Here is a 25,974-nt window from a genome sequence, read left to right as displayed (position 1 = left end):
CCCCCAAATAAAACATGCATCAAATCGCTTTAAACTATTGTCATTGTAGTGCGCATTTAATGTGGCGCTGCACTCTGATTTTGTAGGAGAAAACATTTCTTAAAAAGTATATTTAATTAAGTAGAACGTGCTGTCTATATTTATTTAAAGTTGCGCATTTTGATGTGACGTCACATTTCTCAACCCCCCCCCCCTCGTCACACATCGTCACAAATGTCTGACCCCCCCTCCTAGGTGCGTGACGTCATTTATGGACGGCCCCTTTATAGCTCATCGGATTCCTTCGTTATAAATATGATCTTCTCGTTCCCCTCGTTCATCCAATCCTTCCTCCTCCGTCCCCAACTAATCTCCCTCCCTCTCCAACCCACATCTCTAACCTCACTCCGCAACGTTCATGGGCAACCCCTAAACTTGATCCAGCACAAAGCATGGCAGATGGGGACTGTTGGTCACCCAGATCAGAATCATGTAAAAGCAGATCAGCGACTCAATGCCTCATCGAACGAATATGAATGAGGAGCCATCGTCAGAACAAGTCGCCACTCCGCTACCCACATCATCAGCCACTTCTATTGAGCCTTCGTTAGTTGCTGTTCCCTCGTTCTCATTAACTCCTCGATCCTCCGTCATCCACTCATCTCCCTCTGCCTCTCCTCTTCGTCTCCTTCCTCAGCCCCATTCGCCCCTCTCTGCTCCCTCCTCCTCCCTCCCTTGCACTGTACCACCCTCCCTCTCTCCTACCCACTCTCCCCCTCTCTCTCTCTTTCCATCCTCCCTCTCCCCTCTTTGGCCACATCCCTCTCAACCCACCAGCTCTCTTTCATTCTCCTCCACTCTCCTCCCTCTCACCCCCCTCCCTCTCACCCGCCTCTCACCACCTCCACTCCTCCCTCTCACCCCCTCCCCTCTCCTCCCTCTCACCCACCTCCACTCTCCTCCCTCTCACCCCCCTCCACTCTCCTCCCTATCACCCTCCTCCCCACTCCTCCCTCTCACCCACCTCCACTCTCCTCCCTCTCACCCTCCTCCCCACTCCTCCCTCTCACCCTCCTCCCTCTCCTCCCTCTCACCCACCTCCACTCTCCTCCCTCTCACCCCCTCCCCTCTCCTCCCTCTCACCCACCTCCCCTCTCCTCCCTCTCACCCTCCTCCCTCTTCTCCCTCTCACCCTCCTCCACTCTCCTCCCTCTCACCCACCTCCCCTCTCCTCCCTCTCACCCACCTCCCCTCTCCTCCCTCTCACCCCCTCCCCACTCCTCCCTCTCACCCTCCTCCCTCTCACCCACCTCCCTCTCACCCACCTCCACTCTCCTCCCTCTCACCCCCTCCCCTCTCCTCCCTCTCACCCACCTCCCCTCTCCTCCCTCTCACCTCCTCCCCACTCCTCCCTCTCACCCTCCTCCCCTCTTCTCCCTCTCACCCACCTCCACTCTCCTCCCTCTCACCCCCTCCACTCTCCTCCCTCTCACCCACCTCCCCTCTCCTCCCTCTCACCCACCTCCCCTCTCCTCCCTCTCACCCCCTCCCCTCTCCTCCCTCTCACCCTCCTCCCTCTCACCCTCCTCCCTCTCACCCACCTCCACTCTCCTCCCTCTCACCCCCTCCCCTCTCCTCCCTCTCACCCACCTCCCCTCTCCTCCCTCTCACCCTCCTCCCTCTTCTCCCTCTCACCCTCCTCCCTCTTCTCCCTCTCACCCACCTCCCTCTCACCCCCTCCACTCCTCCCTCTCACCCTCCACCCCCCTCCTTCTCACCCTCCACCCCCCTCCCTCTCACCCTCTCACCCACCTCCACCCTCTCACCCACCTCCACCCTCTCACCCACCTCCACCCTCTCACCCACCTCCACCCTCTCACCCACCTCCACCCTCTCACCCACCTCCCCACTCCTCCTCCACTCCTCCCTCTCACCCTCTCACCCTCGCCACTCCCTCCCCACGTGGCTGTCTCGCTGCTCGCCGTTGCCGCCCCCCGCCTCTCCATTGGCCCCCGCGGGGCGAGAGGCGCCCAAGGGGAGGAGACTCGGAGCGGTTGCGAGACAATCTTCGTGCCAGCCCTCTCCATCCCTCGTCACTTGGTGTGTGCGGGGGGTGTGGGATGTGTTTCCTTATTCGCCTCCCTCGCCTCCCTCTCTCTCGCGTGCCCGTTGCGTTTTGAGTCAACTTTTAGAATGTGCACACTCCGTCGGATGCACTGGTAACATTTTCATCGCCATCATCATCTTCTTCTATCGGCCGACAGTGAAGGGCATCATCGTCGTGGTCGTCGTCTTGACTGGTGAGTTTGTATCCCCCCCCCCCCCCCCCCAATGTGCCACTTAACAAAATTAATTCCGCTCTGTCGGCTTCATAACACCACCACCACCAACAACATCAGCAGCAGCATCCACAGTTTAACATCACACGAAGCCCATCACCACCACCACCACCTTCCACGATCATCATCACCAATATACACAATATACACAATCTTGTACAAAAGTCTTTAAGTGCCGCCACGCCGTGTCCCCAATGTCCAGGGGGGCTGTGGTTGAGCAGGGCGAGTGGGGTGGATGGGTGGACGAGACTCGGAGACTTTCGACCGTCAAATTCGAGATATTTTCAAACATCGACGGCTCGTGGAAGACGCCAAAAGCCCTCCCCACGCCGCAGTGTCAACTCGCCACTGAGTGGCGGTGACGCGTGCCAGACTAGGTGCACCTTGAGACCACGTGCCAGACTAGGTGCACCTTGAGACCACGTGCACTGTTGTCGTGGGCTTGCTGCTGCCAAGTCACGGCACAGAGCCAGGTGCAATGGGTTGACTGACTGTGCCAGGCTAGGTGCAGGGACAGACCCAAGTGCTATGGGTTGACTGTGCCAGGCTAGGTGCAGGAGGTGGTCACGGGACAGACCCAGGTGCTATGGGTTGACCGACTCAAATGACACACGTGTACTGTATACAGTGCACACGTACACAGTGCACGTGTGTACTGTAAACAGTGCACTGTGTACTGTAGATGACACGTACAGTACAGTACTCTACAGTATATAGTCGGTACAGTACGTGTTTTTCAGCCTGGCACGTATTGCAGTACTGTAGAGTACTAGCCGACACTCGTGCAGTACAGTTCTGCATACTGCATCGTACCAGTAGACTTCGCTGTGTGCACTGTACGTACAGTGCGTACAGTATATACAGTGTGTACAGTGCGTACTCGAGGCTGGAGCCCCTGTGGATCTGTGGCCTAAAAGTATTGGTGTACAGTGCTACTGATCTTAACTCTGTCCCTAACAACTAAGTCTGAACTCTCACCCCCCAACCCTCCCTAACTCTTCTAAGCCTTAATTCTAACCCTATCCCTAACTTGACGCCAACACTTAACTATAACCCATATCCATAACTCTTAACCACGACCCTGGAACTATTACCCCAAATCCTTGACTCTAAGCCTTAACTACAACTCCTAACTCTTAAATACCCTAACCTCTAATCTCCAGAGGTGGGACAAAGTCATTGTTATGCAAGTCCAAGTCGAGTCGCAAGTCATCAAATTCATGACTCGAGTCTGACTCGAGTCCAAGTCACATGACTCGAGTCCACACCTCTGCTAATCTCGATTTAAAGCTTTCGTGACTGCAGGGATTCATCTTCTTGGTTCTTTCGGTAAAGTCACGTAGAATAGAAATAATACAAATAAAACATAATAAAATAATTTCACGACGTTTCGGTCCCAACGCAAGCAGCCGTCCTCAGGTGGAGAACAGGTCTCACGTCGTGAGAATTATTTTATTATGTTTTATTTTTATTATTTTATTATTTCCATCCTACGTAACTTTACCGAAATAACCAAGAAGATAACATCTAATCCTTAACCCCGGAAATCCCAACTCGAACCGCTAAACAAATGATCTAAACTCAGCCCTAAACCCTAACCCCAAAGCAGATAAACCCAAACCCTATCCTATCAGCTCTAAACCCTCACATAAAACCCCATAGACCCAAAATCTTCACCTGATGTGGCTTCTCAATATCAAGTTCAACAACCAAAAATATCTGGTCTTTGATGGGATACAAATTTTCAGGTACCAAAGTCGCTATAATGTATACGTAAGCAGGTAGTACATCTCCTTCATATACTACATCTGTCCCTTAAAATTAAAATAAAGGCACACTTTACACATCTGATCAGCCACACGGCATTTGGGAGTTGCATTATTTCAGCAGCATCGCTTAAGCAAGAAAGAACTCGACCGATTTCGACATTCATTGTTTCATCAGCAGTTAGGGCTTACTTGAATCCTTACCAGAAGTTAAGGGCCCTTTATTTAAGAGATGGGTCATTATTAACGCAAACTCATATAATACATCAACTGATGAGACACTGACATTCGCTTGGCTTGAAACAATCTTGCTGAAATGATTCACGAACCTGAAGGAGGTGTGTACATTGATTACATTTTCACGTGGAGACATTTTATGATTATTTCGTTTCGTCATGCAGGTTGTTGCCATAACTGCACCACGCTGGTCAGCGTGAGTTGGTGAAAGAGTTAAGGGTCAAGGGTCGAATGGGTTAGTTATTAAAACCATTTACAATTTTTGTTTTTCTTCTTGGTTCTTTCGGTAAAGTCACGTAGAAGGGAAGTAATAAAATAATAAAAATAAAACATAATAAAACAATTCTCACGACGTTTCGGCCACAACGCAAGCAGCCGTCCTCAGGCTGCTTGCGTTGCAAGCAGCCGCCTGAGGACGGCTGCTTGCGTTGTGGCCGAAACGTCGTGAGAATTGTTTTATTATGTTTTATTTTTATTATTTTATTACTTCCCTTCTACGTGACTTTACCGAAAGAACCAAGAAGATGAATCCCTGCAGTCACGAAAGCTTTAAATCGAAATTTTTGTTTTACCACGTAAGGCCAACAGCTATATAGCTTTTTTTCGGAAATGACTTGGCCACAAATGATACCTCGACGAAGTGGCTTATCATGGCGAAATTTAGAGCGGCCAAATATTGTTAACACGTGTTGATTCTAAAGATGGAGGGGAAAGACAGTAGCACCCAGAGAAACATCCATGTGACCACGGGAATAGAGGCATGCAAACTCCAAATATACAGCACCCACGACCTCCTGTATACCAGGCGAGGTCGTTAACATCTCCTAGCCACCGTGTTGATGATGATGAGAGAGAGGCACACAAACTCAAAATATACAGCCGGCATCGAACCCACGACCTCCTGTATACCAGGCGAGGTAGTTAACATCTCCTAGCCACCGTGATGATGATGAGAGAGGCACGCAAACTCCAAATACACAGCAGGCACCAGGGTCGGGATCGAACCCACGACCTCCTGCATACCAGGCGAGGTAGTTAACATCTCCTAGCCACCGTGATGATGATTATGATGAGAGCGAGATATGCAAACTCCAAATATACAGCAGGCGTCAGGGTCTGGATCGAACCTACGACCTCCTGTATACCAGGCGAGGTAGTTAACATCTCCTAGCCACCTTGGCACCCATTATAGTACCACTGCCTGGGGATTCCAACTGGGGGTCATGGTGTTGGTGGCGACGTGCACCAACCCGCTGCCACCGCTTCAACACTGCCTTATAAATGACGTACATATATAGTATTTACTGGGTGATATTTGTGTATAGTATATAGTATACACATCTATGTTAAAACAAACGTATCTCAGAAGGCAATGTATATCATGAAGGTGGTGAGTTTGTGGTCTTTTTTTAGAAGTTGTATTTTTATCTCCAACGTCATCAACGGCGAATTTGTCACGTTTAACTTTGCAGTGTTTGACATAGCGGTAGTATATATATCTCATCGCAGATATATTATGAACGTTTGTGTCTGTATCTTGGCAGATTTACACACGAACGACGCTTTGAGGAAATTGCTTGACTTTGTAGGCAACTTGCACACAATCTGCATTCGCTGTGGTCACAAATTAGGTGAACATTGCGGTAATTGGGACATAGACTACATCCGCTGTTGTGAAATATAAATACGGTATTCTGTAATCCATGCTGCCATATAAACACTAAATGTAGGCCAGTCTTTACACCATGGCTGTCCCCTCAGCAGATCACTCTTGACACAAACCCATCACCCTGTTGGCGTTGGTTAAATGAGTACCATGGCGGAATTCCACCTGGTTGTCCTTCGGATAGACTCGCCACTGTCGTAAGTGTCGAATTGTCACTACTGGCTCAGCACTGCCAAAGGGAGATGAACATTACCCAGTATTTATTGAAGCAAATGGGTACTTCAACATGACTTTGAGACTCAAGTTAAAAAGGGACTTTCCAGACCAAACATCCCAATGTAAGGACCCTCATGCAAAGTGGTCTTGAAACTCTAAAGCTCCCAGTCATGTATGATATGTTATCATCGTTTGATTCTTGGCCCTTAAGTAGTAATAATGAGATTTTTGTTTTTTACCCAGATCCACTTGCTAATGAGACTAACATACTCTCTCGAGTTCTCAACTAGTTCAACAAATTGACTCGATCTAGACAGGAAGACAGGAGTGTCTTTTGACATGACAGCAAAGGGAACTGTGACTCAATACCTATTCCACTGTGTTTTCGTGAAGCGAATGGACGTTCGTCTAATTTGTATATTTTATTAAGCACTAGCTGTACTACCCGGCTTCGCCCGGGGCTTGGATCCACCACGCCCGGCCGCCTTTGTCTCCCCAGTGGCGATGTTCACACACCACAGCAGTTACTCGTTTTAGGCTGAGTCGACCTAGGGGAGGCCCAGGACCAGTTCAAATAATCTTCATCGGTGGTGGCCGTGAGCGGGAATCGAATTCGGGTCGCCGGGTTCGTAGCGCGGCGCGCTACCCGCTACACTACAATGCGTTACGCTTCCACATGCGCGGGTCATGTGACAGATTTGACGTCACAGCTCACTTGCTGTGCAAAACATAACTGCATTATTGAGCTCCCCCGCCTAAAAAACTAAACAATAGTGTATTTTTATAATTTTTGCATGGTGTACAGTCTGGAAAGTACCCACATGGCAAATTTCCAGTTTGTTGCATGTCGGGAAGTACGCTAAACATTTTGAACAGACACACATATTCACCACTTTGCATTTTGTATATATGGAGATAAACAGATATCTTTTTAGAATTTGGTCAAGTCATTCTATTGGCCTTTGATATATCTCGCACCATAACAGACATCAAGGTTCTGATGCCACTTGCTACTGATGTAATCCATGCTCAGGAATTGAACCCAGTTGGATAGTTTGTAGGCCTGGCACAGGGCTCTCTGTACATTGTGCCACTTACACAGCATACAAACACATTCATTACTGCGGCTATACCATGTACAAAAGACAGAAGACTCCACAAGAAATCGTTAGATTCCTTCGCTGATCATGCATAGTTTCAGCCAGGGAACTTCACAGGTCAAATCATTTTTATAGTTGGGATTGGGACAAAACACAAGGGGTGATTGAAATGTATCGCCTGGAACAGAAAACAGAAGAGACTCATTTGCACCAAGTGCAATGAACTTCCAAAAAACTGTCTTGCTCTAATCATTCACTCACAAAATATGTTGCTTTATCGCCATTAGAAAAATCACTTGCCTCATAAGTCATTAATTGTACTGTGGAAACATGGATGGCACTGGGAGCCAGATCTGATGAGTTTTAGTTTTGTTCCGGTTTCTCTATCTCTGATTTACTGCGTATTTCTCTGGATTTTTCCCATTTTCTCAGTTTTAAAGGTCACACATTGGCAGGGTTACTTCGAACGCCGGTAAAAAATAAACAACTCTTCTCTTGGTATTCAACTGGATAAGCATTAAAATCTTTTTTTTTACGTATAATGTCTTCAAGTTAAGCGTATCATTCACCCTTTGTTGTAGCACCACTCATTCTATGTCAGGGCACAAACGTTTTGGTCACCCCCCTCGTATGTTTGTGGCAGCGAGGTTAATTTCCCAATTGTGTCGTTCCAATTACGCCATTGTTGGAGATCATCAGCAAGGCATAGTGCGAGATTTCTTTACTCGCAGCCAGAACGTTTGCACAAGCCGCATTATCAAACCAAGCCAGCCCAATCCTCGCTTTGGTCTCATTCGTCATTTATCATTTAGTACTTTGTGCATGAATGACCATGTATCTGACTAAAATGTAAAGACAGCAAAGCTAAGAGAAAGATCCCCCCATGTATCCTTAAAAATTTTTGGGGCAAGCTCTGTTCGCAAGCACGTACATATGTGGTTAGCCCCACGCCTGACCGCCTTTGTCTTTCCCGTGCTGATGGTTAGAACACCACACCCAGGCACTTAAAGTTCAGTTGATCTAGGAGAGGCTCGCTGTCATTCATATACCACTCGCAGCACATGTACACCACCACAACTTTTATTTCCCAGTGTCCTATAGGCAACAATGGTTGTACTCAGGAGTAGGCTTCAAATTCCGCTTTCTACGTAAATGTCTTGTTATGTTTGTTGAGCACACCTTTACAAACCTAGGTCTTATTAGACAACAACATTTGTGGAAACAAACTCTGGGTCAGTGTGTTCTGGGCCTTATTAGCTGGACTACCAAGATGCTGTTGTTGAGCCTTTTTTGTAAATGATGGGGCCCTGTTAACCAAAAAAAACCTTTCATATTTCTTTTGTTTATCCTGCACATCCTGCCTTCAGAAAGAGGGGAATCCCCCCCGGAGTGATCCCTGATTATGCCGATGACGTAACCAAGCCCCGTCCATCACGTGTCCAGCAATACATGTGGGAAATATTTTGATTTAAAGCTTTCGTGACTGCTGGGATTCATATTCTTGGTTCTTTATATTTTTGTTATTTTATTGTTTCCCTTCTACGTGACTTTCCTGAAAGAACCAAGAATATGTGGGAAATAGTTTGGATCTTTTTTTCTCATCATGTCGTGTATTTTCACGGAATCTGATTGGTCGCATAATCGAACTGATAATCAGCAGAGGAATCCGTTACTTCAATAACCACCCCAGCTCTAAAAAGACTTTTATGTAGAGATACATTGCCCAAATGCAACAGTGCAAAACAAATTCTTATAACATTCCTATTTTTGCTGGATCACTGCTCTGTACAGAGATCTACAGCCTTGTAATCCATCTATTTCACTGCCTTAACGTACATATAACAGGAGTGCGAATTCTGACCTACACAAGCGTGCTATATATAGGCCCTGGGTAGTAAAAAAAACATCTGTAAATTCAAGCGAGCTTTTTCCACAGGCAATACGGTGTAACCCGTATCCCATATCCTTGCCCTGGGATGGGCCCCTGGGTTGGCAGTTTGATGCGGGGAATTTGCAACGTGTGGGCGTCCAAAATGATACGGCATCAAAGCGTGACATGCTGTACCACGGCAGAGAGCAATCTGGGCTTTGCGGTATAGATACTCCCCTGTGCAACAAAATGGCCTCCAAACGGGGAGCACGGTTCCCAGGTTTCCATTTTCCTGAGATGTTCACCTGATATTACCTCCACCCACACCACTGTTTGGCTATTCAGTCAACCAGACGTCCTTGAACTGTGGCATTCAGTGCATGCAACATGCGTGTCCCCGTTAGGGTCTCTTGAGTAGAGCTGGGATATTTTATTATTTAAGTGCAGTGTAATCGATTGCCCTACGGATTGTCGGTTTGATTACATGTGTGCCGCTGGACGGGAGGTGATGGGTGGTGGCTTGGTGATTTTATCGGCATCATCACCCACGTCAGACTGGGCGTAATTTGGTTGGATATTGGGGAGGCTATAATTTTTAAAGGAACTCAAGTACCCCAATCAACTACATCAAATGTGTCCAATTAACAAGTTTTAGTCGAATAATCGCCTTAATCTACTAATCGACCCAGCTCTGGTCTTGAGTTATCTTATGTGTGGGTTTTCCGTAGCTTCTGCGGTTTCCTACCACATGAAAAAAATACTCATTGGAAATTAATTTGCCAATTATCCCAACGCCAGGGCCCTCTTGAAAAAAGTGTCTTCACACTCAATGAGAAATTTTTTTCCCAGCATAAATAATGTTAATTAAATGGACACCATATTTAGATATTTTCAAAGCATATCGCAATAATTTCAAGTGATATTTCTACAGCTGTAGCTGCAGTAATGACTCAGTCCTATAACTTGTGTGTCCTAGATGATTTATCGACGCAACATCAGGACTAATTCTTTCCATAAGTGAACCCAAGTTTGTCCTAAGCTGGCTATTGGCACAGGTGGTGCATCGGCCAGTAATCTCAGTCAGTCGACCCATGGCGCCTGGGTCTGTCCCGTGACCTGCTGCCAGCGGGCGTTCGACACTTCACGTGGCCTTAACGTGCACATAGCCTGGCACAAGCGCCGTCGTGACGCCACCGCCACTTAGTGGCGAATGGCGGTTTTTATTGTTGGGCATTGTAAGTTGTACATTTGTACTTTTTTTATTGGCTGAATTAACCAAGTCAACAGGCTTATAAAATTAACCCCCACCACCAATCATCGTTCGGAAATTCGATTAAAAAGTTAGGCTCTGAGAATAGGTTTTCCGCTTTTTTTCTGGTAACAAAACAGGTGTTAAGATGTTAAAACACCAAACTGAAACCTTTTACAAGGATTCGTGTCTGCATTAACCACAATACTTGTGGTCAGAATGCAAAAAACACACTTTGATAAAATATGAATTGTCTTTGAAACTGATTGGTCCACACCAGAGACAACTTTCTTTGGAGCCTAGTCTCAAAAGGTGTTAGACCAGAGGACACCAAAAGGCGTACCTAACACCTTTTGAGACTAGGCTCCAAAGAAAGCTGTCTCTGGTGTGGACCAATCAGTTTCAAAGACAATGCATATATAATTATCAAAGTATGTTTTTTGCATTCTGAGCACAAGTATTGTGGTTAATGCAGACATGATTCCCTGTAAAAGGTTTCAGTTTGGTGTTTTAACATCTTAACACCTGTTTTGTTGCCAGAAAAAAGGTGAAAACCTATTCTCATATTTTGGTACTGGCAAAGGAGGTCCCATGAAGTTAGGCTCTGCTCAAATCTTATTCAAGGGATTTAGCATCCAACCACGAGGGAGACAGGTTTTACCAAGTAATCTTTTGGATTTGCCAAAAGTTGCGACGTGCTGTTCAAAAGGCTTAGATATAGTTTGCTTCTGGTCACATCCGTTGCGTGACCATGCACTTAATTTTTAGTGACCCCACATCTTCATGAGATAATTAATTTGTAAGCCATCCCATTACTGTATAAACATAAAAGATAGTAAAAATAAAACATAATAAAATACAATTCTCACGACGTTTCGGCCACAACGCAAGCAGCCATCCTCAGGTGAAGAACAGGTCTGTCGGAAAGACAGCGTCTGAATGAGCACCACCAGGCTTGGCAGCGTATATTTAAGCTGGGTTAGAGGAAGGGCGCCTTGACAAAGGAATTTGCATATCAACAGAGGAATTTAGCATATTTATGGAAAATGCAGATATGGGATTAGTCACTACTTGTGGATTATTATTTTTTATTTCCCTTCTACGTGACTTTACCAGAAGAACCAAGAAGATGAATCCCTGCAGTCACGAAAGCTTTAAATCGAAAAATAGAAGATAGTATTGGGGAAAAAACAATCAAGTGATGCTTTCAGTGAGGTTTGACTTGCACTGATCTTGAAACAAGATTCAGATTCGACCTCAAAACTGCTCTATATGCATGTATTCACACGAACCGACTCGCACCGTGATTTAAAACCGAAGCCTAATTTGATAATGTAATTATACTAAATATGACGAATCTACACAGAGAATTATTCTGCAATTTTAAAACACATCGGCAATATTTGTGGAATGTAATCTATATTTGCCCAACGTTCATGGAAGGCCGTTCATCAATTACATCACATCTGGTATGGATACTACTACTGTCAATGATTGTTCCCATTTCAGAGCCCGAGGAAATTCAGGGCACATTTGGTCATCTTATACAGTACAGAGTTGGGTGCCATAAAATCTATAGTACAGTTTATCATTTTAGACCAGGCCACCCTCCAGAGGAGGGTATCACCAAGTAAAAAAAACTGGATTTAGAGAAGTTTTTTTTACTTTTCTTTTCTATTTTCTATTTAAACAAATTCTTCACAATGTGGGTGTATGGACATTTTAAAGATTTGGGAAATTCGAACGACATTTTTTTAGTTCAGGACACATTTATTTAATTAGGATTTTATGAAACAACAACAACATAGGGCCCCTTAACAACGCTTTAGGCGACAGAGAAACCGGCCAGGGACAATAATAATAATAATGCAATTTTTAACGCGCGCAAATTTGCGGACGTAACGGCCGCAACTCAGAGGCGCGGAGCCAAGCTCAGAGTCGCTCGAAAGCGTGGCTTGTCGAGGTGAGTTTTCAAGTCTCTCTTGAAGGAGGCGATTGAGGTGATGCGGCGAATGTGCAGAGGGGTGACGGCGTTCCAGACTGTTGGGGCTGCCACCGAGAAGCGGCGCATAGACGTGACCATCCTGGATCTTGGTATCAAGAGGAGGTCGTGAGTCGCGCTGCGCAGGCATCTGCCGTGCGCTGAGCTGCAAGTTGTCAATAATGAAGAAAGGTACGGCGGGCGGGCAGATGTGAAGGCCTCGGACCCCAAGCGACCGGTCTATATAAGACGGGTGTAAGGGGAGGGTAGTCCCAGGCCTGCAGGAGAAACGAGTCGGCGGTGTGCAAGGGGAGGACGGGGGGGGGGGCGGCACATTTCTTGTGTTAGAGTTGAATTCTACGAATTTTCGGTTTGTGGTAAATTACCACAGAACGCACACGGTGGAAAGCGGTGAGCTTTTGACAGAGTTTAGGCACAATACATCGCACACATCTCTTTCGGAAAAGAAAAAAAACTTTGTTCAAAGCAAACGTTAAAAAAATATATATGAAGAATAATATTTACACGCCAAGGGCTGTTCGCGGGCATTTGCAACTTTAAAAAGTCGATTTGTTTGGCCGATTTGTGTAATTGCGGATAATTATCGAGCGGATAATTGTTGAGCACTTAAGGTGTTGGAAAAGTGTGGGGTCGGCAACACAGCGAGGCGTGCTGCTAATTTTAAGCGCACATCTAAAACACACAACACAGCCCTTCGCTTCTAGGGAGGGCACACATTCTCAGCCTGAAATTCTCCACCACATTACAGCTGTTTATGCAGACGGTGGAAAGGCAAAGGGGGGAGGGAGGGTGAGAGGGGAGGGTGAGTGGGGAGGGTGAGAGGGGAGGGTGATAGGGGAGGGTGAGTGGGGAGGGTGAGAGGAGAGGGTGAGTGGGGAGGGTGAGAGGGGAGGGTGAGTGGGGAGGGTGAGTGGGGAGGGTGAGAGGAGAGTGTGAGAGGGGAGGGTGAGATGGGAGGGTGAGAGGGGAGGGTGAGTGGGGAGGGTGAGTGGGGAGGGTGAGTGGGCAGGGTGAGTGGGGAGGGTGAGTGGGGAGGGTGAGTGGGGAGGGTGAGTGGGGAGGGTGAGTGGGGAGGGTGAGTGGGGAGGGTGAGTGGGGAGGGTGAGAGGAGAGGGTGAGAGGGGAGGGTGAGAGGGAGGGTGAGTGGGGAGGGTGAGAGGGGAGGGTGAGAGGGGAGGGTGAGAGGGGAGGGTGAGTGGGGAGGGTGAGAGGGGAGGGTGAGTGGGGAGGGTGAGTGGGGAGGGTGAGTGGGGAGGGTGAGTGGGGAGGGTGAGAGGGGAGGGTGAGTGGGGAGGGTGAGTGGGGAGGGTGAGAGGGGAGGGTGAGTGGAGAGGGTGAGTGGGGAGTGTGAGAGGGGAGGGTGAGTGGGGAGGGTGAGTGGGGAGGGTGAGGGGGGAGGGTGAGGGGGGAGGGTGAGGGGGGAGGGTGAGGGGGGAGGGTGAGTGGGGAGGGTGAGCGGGGAGGGTGAGCGGGGAGGGTGAGCGGGGAGGGTGAGCGGGGAGGGTGAGAGGGGAGGGTGAGTGGGGAGGGTGAGTGGGGAGGGTGAGAGGGGAGGGTGAGAGGGGAGGGTGAGTGGGGAGGGTGAGTGGGGAGGGTGAGTGGGGAGGGTGAGTGGGGAGGGTGAGTGGGGAGGGTGAGTGGGGAGGGTGAGTGGGGAGGGTGAGTGGGGAGGGTGAGTGGGGAGGGTGAGAGGGGAGGGTGAGAGGGGAGGGTGAGTGGGAGGGGAGAGAGAAGCTCGGCAGCTGAGCGGTGGAAAACATTGTGGGAGGAGAAGTGAGCACGACGAGACGGGAGAGGGCACGTGAGGAGGAGAGAGAGGCAGTCAAACAAATTCTTACCCCGGGCAAAGTGGCCGTTTCAATAGCAGTGGCCGTTTCAATAGCAGTGGCCGTTTCAATAGCGTGTTTATGAGGCTTCTATGTCCGCGTTGCTGCACACAAGACGGCCTGTCTGCCGCAACGTACTCAGGAAGCTGTTGAATTTTACTTTTATTTCAAGCTCGTTTCCCCCCCACCCCTCTTTCTCCCTACGAATGTTACTTTCCGCTCAAAGCGGCCGAAGCTAGTGGCTGTGGCATAGTTCAACGCCTGCTTGCAATTCAGGTTTGTTCCGAAATGTTTGGAATCTCAAATAAATATTAAACTTCCTTTCGTGCTTGCACACCGCTGCCAACACAGTTTCAGATTTTTTGTTTTTGTATACGATTTTGAATGAATTCAGTTGTTGCTGTGTGTGGTTTTTTACATTTGTGTCTTTTTTTACCCAGGGCCTCAACTTCGGCAAGAGCGATGAGTTTCAACAAAGCTCACCGCTACGGCCGGCAAGTCAATGGGACTCACTCGGATAATGGCATCACTGTAAGCGCTCCGCGGAAATTCTTTACTTCACTTGCTTGCACGTCGTCCTTTTATGACGGCATAGATGAGCGTAATTGGCATATACTGTATATATATTTCGGATCACATGGGTGACTCCCTCAAAGAAAAACCAGTTCTTATGAAATGTTTAGCGGGTGTTGCGATGGTAGGATCTAATCGCTTTATTAGAATGGTGAAATCCAAGTTGCGAGTTAAACAATTTTTATTTTATTTTTACCAGGTAAGGCCCACTGAGCTATACAGCTCTATGTCAGAAGCGACCTGGTCACAAATGATAGCTCAACGAAGTGGCTTGTCATCACGTGGAAATGTTGGTCCTGTCCATCATTAACCTGGGAGGGCATTAGCATAAGACTGTACCAGATTGTGAAAAGTCAGCTCCAGCTGTCCTTAGGGGAGACTAGCTCCCCTGCCAGCGTGATTTGGATTTTCCAGCACTGAATATGGACCATTTAAAGGATATTAGCGTTGCCCCAAAACTCATTTAACTTAAGTCGTGATAAAAAAAAATGACATTTTAATCCCATGCCTATAATTTTTGAGATGTAATAGCCAATCGCATTCTATTTAAAGTGGCTTGATTCTACCTAAACAAGAAGTATTTGCTTACTAGGAGTGTAACAATGTATCCATTCATCATTTAGTAATTATTAAGGTTCATGAGTCACTCATCACGGAAAGTGTTTTTTTATCATCCACAAATGATATGCTAATGTTACATTTAAGCGAAGGGAGCGGACACCACGATACAAATAAAACTGTACAAAGGAGACCAAAAAATAAACGTTTCAATGACATTCCTCGTCTGAATCACCACAATTCTAGTCGCCAGGGGGTGAATATTTCCACCGCTCGAGCTTTCCTACCCGTGTCTAGCGCAGCGGGCGCGAGTGCATCCACGTAGGCAGCTGTGTGTGACACACTTTATTTGTTTCCACAGTCGCCTATGGATTCCTACAGCTCTGGCTTCAGCGGCTCCGTAAATGCCAGCAAATGTAAGTTCTCGTTTCACCAGATTTGTCCAGTTTATTGTTTCATCCGCAGTTGCTTCCAGGAAATCATCTACGTTGCACGATGACACGTAGGTGTAGTGTGGGCTCCCCAGCATGTACCGCAGATTGTCACACGGCGTATGAACCCTTTCCCGTTACGAGACATCTGCAAGTTGCAGAGCGTGGGGTTCCGTTCACCGCCGAATCTCGGAACGTGCAAGCAGTTCGCGTAAATTTTATTTAGAGGCATAATGACGCTGTTTTTAAAAGACATTGTACTCACCGCAGCGAACTGTAGCGACACGACCGCACTCTATGACAGCTGGTGTCAAACTGTGCCGCACGCCCACCTCCCGCATGGACTTGTACTCCCGAATCGATTCGATTCCGTTTGGAATCAATTCCGTAGCGATGAAGTAAACATACGTAATCGGAACGGAATCGGAAGAAAAACTGATAACCTATGTACGTACATCATCGGAACGTAAAAAGGGTTAAGAGCTAGTGCATTGTTGTTATTTCCCCCCCTCCCACAACCCAAAACACCAGCATTACAGAGGGAGATACAAATCGCGAACAAGTGCACCGATTGTTCTCTTTTAGCCCCGCCCACCCCCCCAACACGTTCCATTCATTGGCTGCCACATTCAGATAAGCCCCTCTCCCCTCCTCCCCCCTTAACTTGTATTTAAGAGCTTGTCTCTTGGAATTTTGCCTCACTTGATACAGTAAATCTGGCTGTGACGGTCCCACCTGATGACGGAGACTTGTGTTGCCTCCGAAACGTCGTGATTTATTTTATTTCTATAATTTTTTTTTTATTTATTTTTCCCTACGTGACTTTACCGAAAAAACCTGAGAGTATGTCTCAAACCCAGAATAATACACCCCCAAATGGGGGTGGGGGGGTGGCCGTCTGGAGGCGCTTGGGCTTACTGCCCTGCCGCTGTAGGGGGCAACGATTGGGAGCGTGAAGCTACTGGGCATTCTTTACAGCAGTGACATAAACGACATCGGAACATATTACCAAGTCGATGCGCACATCTCCTTCATCAGCGGGACAATTACAGAAGTCGCAGTGGGATTTGTGGCCATGTAACCCAAACTGTGGACCATATAGGAAATCGCCGTAGTCTGTGCTGCTCCACTGGAGGAATCACATTCGGCAGTTAGCAGGACAAAGTGTACACAGAAAAGTTTTAACTGGTGCTGAAAGTTCTAATCTCTGCACCCTTTGAGTGGCGAGGGAACACTTTGTAGTCGTTATCTGGGTCATGGGAATGTGTCCCAGCGAAATTATTAAATGCTGTCAGCAGCCTGGATGGGATCCTTCCACGGATGCACCCATTGATGCACCCGCTGTGCCGGCTGGGACAGATGGATTTAGCCTCCTCGTGTTATCCCAACAAAGCAAATATTGGCCCGAAGCAAATGATGACTCCAAGCAGGTTTGGTCTCAACTGTTCCTGTGATGGCCTAGAAATGCTTCCTTACCGTTCAAGGCAAACGTGCCAGATTATTTGATTACATAATTATTTGTCATTTTGTTCCCCCAATTTTGTTTCTACCCCGATTACGCTGTGGACGTCACAGCGGGAGACGATGATGCATCCATTCATATCGCTTGCGGAGGAGTTGCGAGCCTTCTGCGGTTCTAGGCAGTTTCAAAGCAAATAGTAAAATGTGAACTGCAACACGTCTCTACTGTTAAACGATTTATTTATTTCCTATGGAATGTGCACAGTTGCCCATTTGCATCTTGACAAAATGGACAATGGCTTGGGTGGTTTGCCCTGCTGTGGGTGATAAACACAATGGCATGTTTCGCCAAAAGTCAGAAGAACGAAACACCGAATGTTGATTTTAGGTGTGTAGGTGGAAGTAAAGCAAATAGATTTACTGGCCAAAATTGTAAGCACTTTCGGTGTCCATTCTTTGCATTTGTGGGTTTTCCTTAAAAGTGGAGACTTAGCAAGCTCACATAGGAGCCTTTTGCAAATAAGCAATAAGTCTTGGAAATCGCTGAGATTTCCCTGGTTACATTCAAGGGGTAGTATTATTATTATTACATAAGTGTGTGCGAAAAACTACGGTGAAAAAGCACTTAACTTGGTGTAGATAGGAGCCCCATTGAAGAGAGTCCAGGAATAGATGTGTGATGTCGTCTTCCGGAACTGTGCCCCCTGGCATGATGCTACGGTCAGACTGAGGGAATTCCAGATGGAAATGTCTTCGGCTCATGTCAAGACGCTGACTTCATCATTGAAGTACAGGGTGATCCATTGATAGATAACGCCACTAAAACAACAGGGAGCAATGACGGGTATTTGTTTACTATTTATTCATTCAAAACCTCTGTGTCTCCCACGAATCGAAGGAGGATTGTTAAACACTATTAGATGGTGCTGTGTTGGCAGTGGTGCGCAAACACACATCTACAAAAAATCTCAATACGTCCGTCAATAACACTGCATATAAAGAAGCACATTTTTATAATAGGCAACGTTTAAGGCAATAACAAAAAAAAAATTCACTCTTATACATTACAACTTGTTGCTGGCCACTTGTTGTTTTGGGCATTTGGGCCCCGTGCTCGGCAACTGTGATTTCAAAATGTGTGTCTGCTGGCTCCATTCCATCGGTCTTGCCTTTGATATCGGAGAGATCAGGCGTTGGACGAGTGGCGTCCGTGTGTAAGGAACTGGCCTGCCACCCTCACGTCCCCCCCCCCGTCCTCCGATGTCAAACGGCACACTTGGTTGAGATGGCGAGTCTGGGATGGAGGATGTCTGATGGTGGACGGGTGGTTGATTGATAGACATTGTGAGATTTTAAAAGGGGGAAGGAGTCATTTGCGGAATGTTAGAGCCAATGTGCTTTCGTGACCAAATGATATATAAAGAAAGAATTGCAGGAATGAGGTTTTGAGGTTTTTTGTTTTTCCACGTAAAACGGCCATTGCCCGCATACCTTTACAATCAATTCTGTTTCACGAGACCACGGGTTTGAGACTTAGCAGAAGGGGTGGACCTGGTGAACCGAGTTCACCCCTTCTCGTGTTCAATGATTGTTGTGAATTGAGGTAATCATCTCATTTCAACATTCAGGCCCCAAGGGCAGTCTCCAACTGTGACCAACTTTTTCTCTCTCTCGCGCCTCTACGTGCTACGAAGAAGGGCCATTGGGCAAAAATGTTTGCCTCTGATATATTTATTTTTCCTTTTAAGGCCACAGTGTTATTGGCGAACGTGTAGTAGAGTTTTTTTTAATTCAACATTCTATTCTCTTGGTGAATTGCAGCACCTCTAGTGCCGTGAATCCATCGCATACAACATAACACAGTAAGGTTTCGGAGTACGCGGGCTCCGAGTACGTGGACCCGCTCATACGCGACCGACCCCGATTCCTACTTACACTTGTGACTCGTACTTTTCGCTACACGCACAGGGCGAGAAACGAGGAGTCAAATCACTCCCCCTGCCATCACGCAGACGTGGATTTGACGGCGTGTGACTGTATCGCCTGCGCGAGAAACAAGTCCACTCAGCACGCACTTATCATATACCAATTATTAGTCAATCATTTACTCTACAGTGCTGTACTTTATTAAACATTTCTGTACATTTATATACATTTGATATAACTTTTAACATGTTATATGTACACTCGTATAGACGAACTCCAACTTACTACGAGTTCGCACTGACGCGGGGGTACACGGAACCTCACCCCCCGCGTAGCCTGAGACCTTGCCGTATACAACACTAAATAAGTAATTTAAAAATACTTTAAAAAACACGCTTTAATGAAATGTACGAGTAATGGAAGAACTCCACGACTCCAGGAAGTGGCCGCAAAGCTTGCCATAACGTAAGTGACCGTGGTGATTTGCAGCCAACGTCAGTTGAGCGTGGACAATTAGACCCAAGCCAAAACATAACATATATAAATGAATGTTTAAAAAATATAATTTTTCATGATAGAATATTGTATTGTCGTCAGTATGACATAAGTATATCAAGTTTGCAGTGGATACCACATTGGGAAGTGGGTAAAAATTGAGTTACAAGATTTGAGGATACGACAACAACAGACAGAGTGAGTTAAATAAAAGCGTGTAAATAAAAATGTTGATTCTTGCCCACGCCGTTCGACGCGTGTTTCGTGCGCTTAAGAATCCGCATTAAGCAACGGATCGGTTCAACCCAGTTTTAAAGGGATGAAGTTGTATTCATTGTTTGTGAAAAGAAACAACGGTTGCCTATGTGGACATCGAAACCTCACGGCGTCAGACTCATTGAGAGGAGAGCCCTCTCTGGCTATTGGGGTAACTATAATGATGTCACAGTGATAACAATCTGTTTTGATATAGCCCCCTCCCTCTTCTTCGTAGCACTTGAAGCTTTTTTTTGCGTAAGTAGGGATAACGTGTTGCGAGCAAGCACCTGGCATGCCACGTGACGGGGTGGCGTGGCCAGCGACACACTGAATGCATTCCTTTATCAGGCTAAACAAGGATCTTTGTTCGGTAATTGTGTGGGTTCCTCGGCCTCCCTGAGGCCAACTTAGCCTTACATGAGTACCTGGTGCGGTGTGTCAAAATCAGTGTTGGTGTGGTGATGCCCACACCAACTCGTGTACCGTGCCGGCCCTCATAGGTGCTACTCGCACTTGCCCCAAAAGAATGTTAAGCCTATACGGGGGATCTTTGTCTTTGTGTATTTTTACCTCGTGCTCTCGTTTACAAGATTTAACAGGGGTCTTTGTCATTGCACGTTCATATGTGCTTATGCATATAACTTTATACGCGTGTCATACAGTCGTACATACACATATATATGTGTGTGTGTGCATGTGTGTATATGTACACAATATTTGGTTGCCAAGCAATTTTACGTGGGGGCAAACCAGACCCCCCCAGCCGTTGGGAATGACGTCAAGCGGGGACTTGGCAGTTCCTTGGTCCCCCCCCCCTCGTGCAGCCCCTTGTCTGGGCCACGCTTGTGCCGCGCCGAAAGAGTTCCCACCCAGAACGAGAATGGTTGCACGCCGCCGTAAGCGTGAGACAGAGCTGCGTGCACGTGTAACCTTCATGCGTGTGCGTCGAAACTCTTTCGCACCGTGCGTAGCCAAACCCGGGCCAACCGGAGGCGCGGATCCCCGTAAATAACTGCGCGAGCAAATGGCCCCGAAATGCGGCCCCCCAATCTCGTCGGTTTGGTGGAAGCTAAGGTTCGGGAGATTCCGGCGAGTTCCACTTGGGTGGGAGACTGCCTAGGGAAATACGGTGTGTTGTAGTCTGTCTGGGGCTGTGAGGTGTCCAGGAGGTGGTAGGACAGCGATGGATTTGTTTGCCAGAAAGTCGAGGGAGGCCAGGATGTGGTAATGTCTGGACACATAGCAGACATTGTAAATATGACAGTTTAATTTTAGCAAAGTATGAAAAAATAATCATACGTCTTACCCTTTCTGGCAATGAAACGGGTGTTGAGATGTTCAAACCTAAAATAGAAACCTTTTGCAAGGAATCAAAAGGTCCCATTTAATTTCAGCGAGTTCGGTTTATTTTAGGTTTTGCTTCATATTACATTCTGGGCGTGAGCAGTGGCTCGGTTTTTCACGCTTTGCGCTACCAACCTGGGCAACCTGAGTTTGAGTCTCAGCCGTGGCTAATATCTTCATCTTCTTCGGCTGTCCATCGCGAACGATGACGACTGCGGAGAGAACTGCTTGCAGCAGCATTTTCCTGTTCGTTGGTGGTCTGAGAGCCCAGCCCTTGAGGAAGCATCGGCCGCACTTCGGTGAAGAGTTGCTGCTCGTCTGCTGGGATGGGATTTGTGTTGTCCGATTACTGCCGGTGTTGATGCTGATAGGTTTTTTTTTTCTTCCCCCATTTCTTTCTTCAACCCTCTTGATCGAGTTTGCTACAGCAGCCACTTGTTCACTGCTTACGGTTGGCTGACGTTTCCTCTCGTGTGTCCACATTTAATATTGGCTGTCTTGATGTGTCTTTTAAGGATGTCTTTGTGGTGCAGTTTTTGACCACCAGGAACACGCTTGTTTATAGCAGTGGTGAGTGATATCTGAATCGGTCGGGAACCACCCACCATCACCAACCAGCATTGATTATTGTGGTATATAACACAGTGCAATAATGAGCATCATTGGGGGGGGACGATAAGTAACAAAATAAATAAGTTGACAATACCCCTGGTGTATGGTCAAACAACTTCCGTGGCTGACGGGGCATGGTGTGGCGCTGGCTACACATGCCTGTTGATGCAAGGGTTGGTGGATCGCACGAATGTTGCGAACTCACTTCACGTGGGCGTCGAGGTATCATACCGTGGCTCACCAGGAAAAGGCAGCACAGAAACGTGCGGACTGAGAGCAGCTGTACCTTCTGGAGGAGATGGGGCGTTTCTCCGTCGCACGCGTGAGTGTTCTCCGGGCGCTCCGGACTCCTCGCACATGCATAAACATACGTCATTTGGCCAAAAACATCTTGATAAATCATAGAGGACTGCAGAGCTTGGGCATACTTTGGCGGTGCCTGCTTCGTTGCTGCCTTGCTGCTTGTCTGTGGTTCCTGGGTGATTGTGCGGGATGAGATTTTCATGATCGAAGACCACTATATAAAAATAAACATATAATAGTGTAATGGGTAGGCCTTCATAGAGCAATGCATTTACAAAGAACTGTCTTCTTTTTCGATTTAAAGCTTTCGTGACTGCACGGATTCATATTCTTGGTTCTTCCGGTAAAGTCACGTAGAGGGTAAATAATAAAATAATAAAAATACAACAATTAAATTATCACGACGTTTCGATTGCAACACAAGCAATCATCAGGTGTGAAAACCACAACAAGAAAATAAAAAAACGCCACTTTTTTCTAATTTTCTTGGTGTGGTTTTCACACCTGATGATGATTGCTTGTGTTGCAATCGAAACGTCGTGAGAATTTTGTTTTATTTTTATTCTTTTATTATTTCCCTTCTACGTGACTTTACCGAAAGAACCAAGAATATAACTGTATTCTTGTTTTAAGTTTTATCTTTGCAGCATTCATATACAGTATATATATAAACAAATAATAAATATGCATAGCAGCTGCATGCTTGCACCAAGTGAAACTACAGCAGTGTGTAAACAGCCAGACATTATTTGAACAAAACTGCAATTTCTTGTCAACTTCAGTGAGTGTCAAGCATTTATCAGGGGAGTGCAACATTGAGACGTTTGGCCAATTGATTTCAAAGGAGTGCTTTCAACAAACGTATCCTAAGCTCGTATAAGAGAGTCTTGGGAGTCATTGTTATTGTCCGAGGCCCAAACAGTCTGACCAAGCACCTGAAGGGATTGTTGTGGTTCAGTGTAAACAACTGAGGCTCAGAGAGCCAGACCTTTGAGATTAGCATGGATGAGTGTTAATGGCCAAGGCTCAAAGGGGCCACACTCGGGCACCATTAGGGTTCTTATAATTCGGTGTGGAAATGCCCGGAACTGATAGAGCATGAGAGCGGAATAGCTCTGGGAAGGCACCTGGCATATACAGGCAGTCCCCGGTTCACGGAAAGGTTAGGTTCCCCAGAACCATCCATAACACGAATTATTATTCATATGTCGAAAACTGAACAATTTTCCCCCCAAAAAATTGAGATAAAATCCCATCGCCGGAAATAGTTGTGCCTCCGATGCCCGAATAGTAGTTCGTTTTTTTATCTCAGTACTGTATCCTACAGTGCTGTATGCTACAAAGGGAAAATAATTACTTAACGCTACGAACAATTATCATTAACTTAATCCCAGTGAAGCTTTGGCTCTGTGAAGGCGGCGTTTTGGCAGAGCGAGGCGTAAGGCGGTATTCATCCGCAACCTCACCGCGTTGCACTACTTGTGCTTACATAACGAACGCATACATTTCCGGATATTGACATTGTTTGTAACATGATTTATGGGAGCATTTTTGTAAAGTCGGATTTCTGTAAGTCGGATATTCCGCAACCCGGGGACTTACTGTACAGTATTTACTTGTGACGCATAATGACCTAATCAGGCAGGTCACAGATTCAAATCCCCCAGCCTTGGCTCAGATAAGCGGTCGTCCTATGGAAGTGGTAGTTAGGCATGCGTGGAGTCACGAACCCTTGGGATTTGGTCAACTTTTTACCCTTTGGATTTGCGATTCCATGTTGTGCTTTCGTACACGTTCGTGGTTCAAAAACGTCGACACGTATGTGGCACAAGAATGTTAAAATATCATTCCTAAAGCCATCTTAATTTCCTAATTAAATTTGGCGCCACGCGGAGGAGAATTCTCGCATAGCTTGAGTTACTCTGGGTTAAACAAGTCGCACTTGGCTGTGAGTTTGCAGCAGATGTTAATGGGAACCAGATGGAGCAGTGGAAAAAAGGCCAACGGAAAAAAAAGCGGGCGAGTTTTGCCGCGAGAACAGAGGACTCATTCTCTACGCACATCTCTCCTCCGTTTCCCTTGCGTGTTCTACCCTGCCAGTGTGAACGTGTGTGTTTATATGTGTGTTTATGCATATACAGTGCTGTGTGTCTACGTGCGTGTGTGTGTGATGGGGAGCGGCGGTGTAGTGGTTAGCGCGCTGCGCTACAAAATCCGGCGACCCGAGTTCGATTCCCGCTCGCGGCCAACACCGGTGATGATTATCTGAACTAGTACTGGGCCTCCCCTAGGTAGACTTAACCTCAAATGAGTGCCTGGTGCAGTATGTAAACATTGCTGCCGGGGACACAAAGGTGGTCGGGGTGGTGCTGGCCACCCACCCCGTCATGTACCTTGCCGGCACTTGCCCCAATAATGAATAATAATTCACAGCCCACTATTGGATGAAAGCCTCCCTCCATGCTGTGTTGGTAACGGGGGCGGTTTGACCATACATCACCATGCCGGTCAGTTCGGGTTTGGTGAAGGAAGGGGGGGAAGTGCCCAGGATTCTGGTTCTAGTGTCAGGAATTTAACTTAGGTCGCCAAGTTGATGGCGCAGTGCACACACCACTGTGCCAACCACTCCACCGCTGTGCCCTTATGTTCCTGTGATTTTTTTTTATACATTGGACTATGTAAGGTAGACTTGTATGCTAACACAAACACAATGTTCACCGAGCCTGGCACAAGTCCTGTGGTGACGCCACCGCCGCCGAGTGGCGAACGGCTGCCGCTGTTGTTACATAGGCACACTTTGTAAACGGCTACAGCGGTTCATCGTCGTCAACTTTGTCGTCAAGTCAATGAAACAATTAAAACCGAGGCAGCTCAGACTTCACCTGGTTGAGAACAATTTGCGATGCAACCGGCGGTTGTTGGTCGCACCGGCCCTGTTTGCCTTGCCGCTTTGTCTGGGGGTTCCCACACCTCTAAATCGTCCTTTCTGCCCTCTCTCTCTTTCTCTCCCTGGGAGCGAATGAAACCTGGTGTGCATGTCACACATTTGGCGTCATCTGGTCAAACACCATATGAGACTAGGCTCCAAAGAAAGCTGTCTCTGGTGTGGACCAATCAGTTTCAAAGACAATGCATAAATTATCAGAGTATTGTTTTTTGTTTGCATTTGACTGCAAGTATTGTGGTTAATGTAAGCATCATTCCTTGCAAAAGGTGTCAGTTTTGTTGCCAGAAAAAAGGGGAAAACCCCTATTAGCATGTCACACATTCTTAAATGATCATCAAACAAAACTAAATGATCATCAAATAAAACGTCCACCGCTTTGTGTAATCTCAATTGCTCAGGATAGCGGCATCGCTTCAGATGCGCTTCTGCGGCCATCCAGAACGCTCTTCCTTTCCGCTATTAGGAAACCGCTGGACCTATGCACTTTCAAATTTAAATTGAAAACTAAATTTCTTTAGAATTGATTTTTGTGTTTAGTTTGTTGTCCTTCACCCGCACCTCCGATTAGCATGGTTGGCTACGTACGGTGCGAAAAAAGTTCAACATGCATACGTGGCTCGTTGAAGCAGCGAGGTCGCTCTTACCGTCTGACATGACCGTATATTCACGGTGTACATGCGAGTGTAGCGGCGGATCAGTGATTTGAACCTTGCGGACCTCATTTCGATCCCCCCCGGCCACGTCTATAAAATCCGCAGTGATATCCTCACCAGTCCTGGTCCACCACCCACGTCTTACTTGGTAAAGAACGGTCAA

The 25,974-nt window shown here is 47.0% G+C and overlaps 1 protein-coding gene across 1 annotated transcript in view; it reads left to right on the top strand.

Annotated features, from left to right (window-relative positions):
- Nucleotides 1–1,978: 1,978 nt before the first annotated feature.
- LOC144944499 (E3 ubiquitin-protein ligase TRAF7-like) overlaps nt 1,979–25,974 on the top strand; it is a 50,519-nt gene continuing 26,523 nt past the window's right edge. The window contains exons 1-3 of the mRNA XM_078872687.1: nt 1,979–2,279; nt 14,691–14,781; nt 15,743–15,797. Of these exons, the coding sequence (XP_078728813.1) occupies nt 14,713–14,781; nt 15,743–15,797 (124 nt within the window). The 5' untranslated portion in view covers nt 1,979–2,279; nt 14,691–14,712. The remainder of the gene's footprint in view (nt 2,280–14,690; nt 14,782–15,742; nt 15,798–25,974) is intronic.

Source organism: Lampetra fluviatilis, chromosome 35 (assembly GCF_964198595.1).
Source record: "Lampetra fluviatilis chromosome 35, kcLamFluv1.1, whole genome shotgun sequence".
Taxonomy (NCBI): Eukaryota; Metazoa; Chordata; class Hyperoartia; order Petromyzontiformes; family Petromyzontidae; genus Lampetra; species Lampetra fluviatilis.
This window is presented reverse-complemented; position numbering and strand designations above follow the sequence as displayed.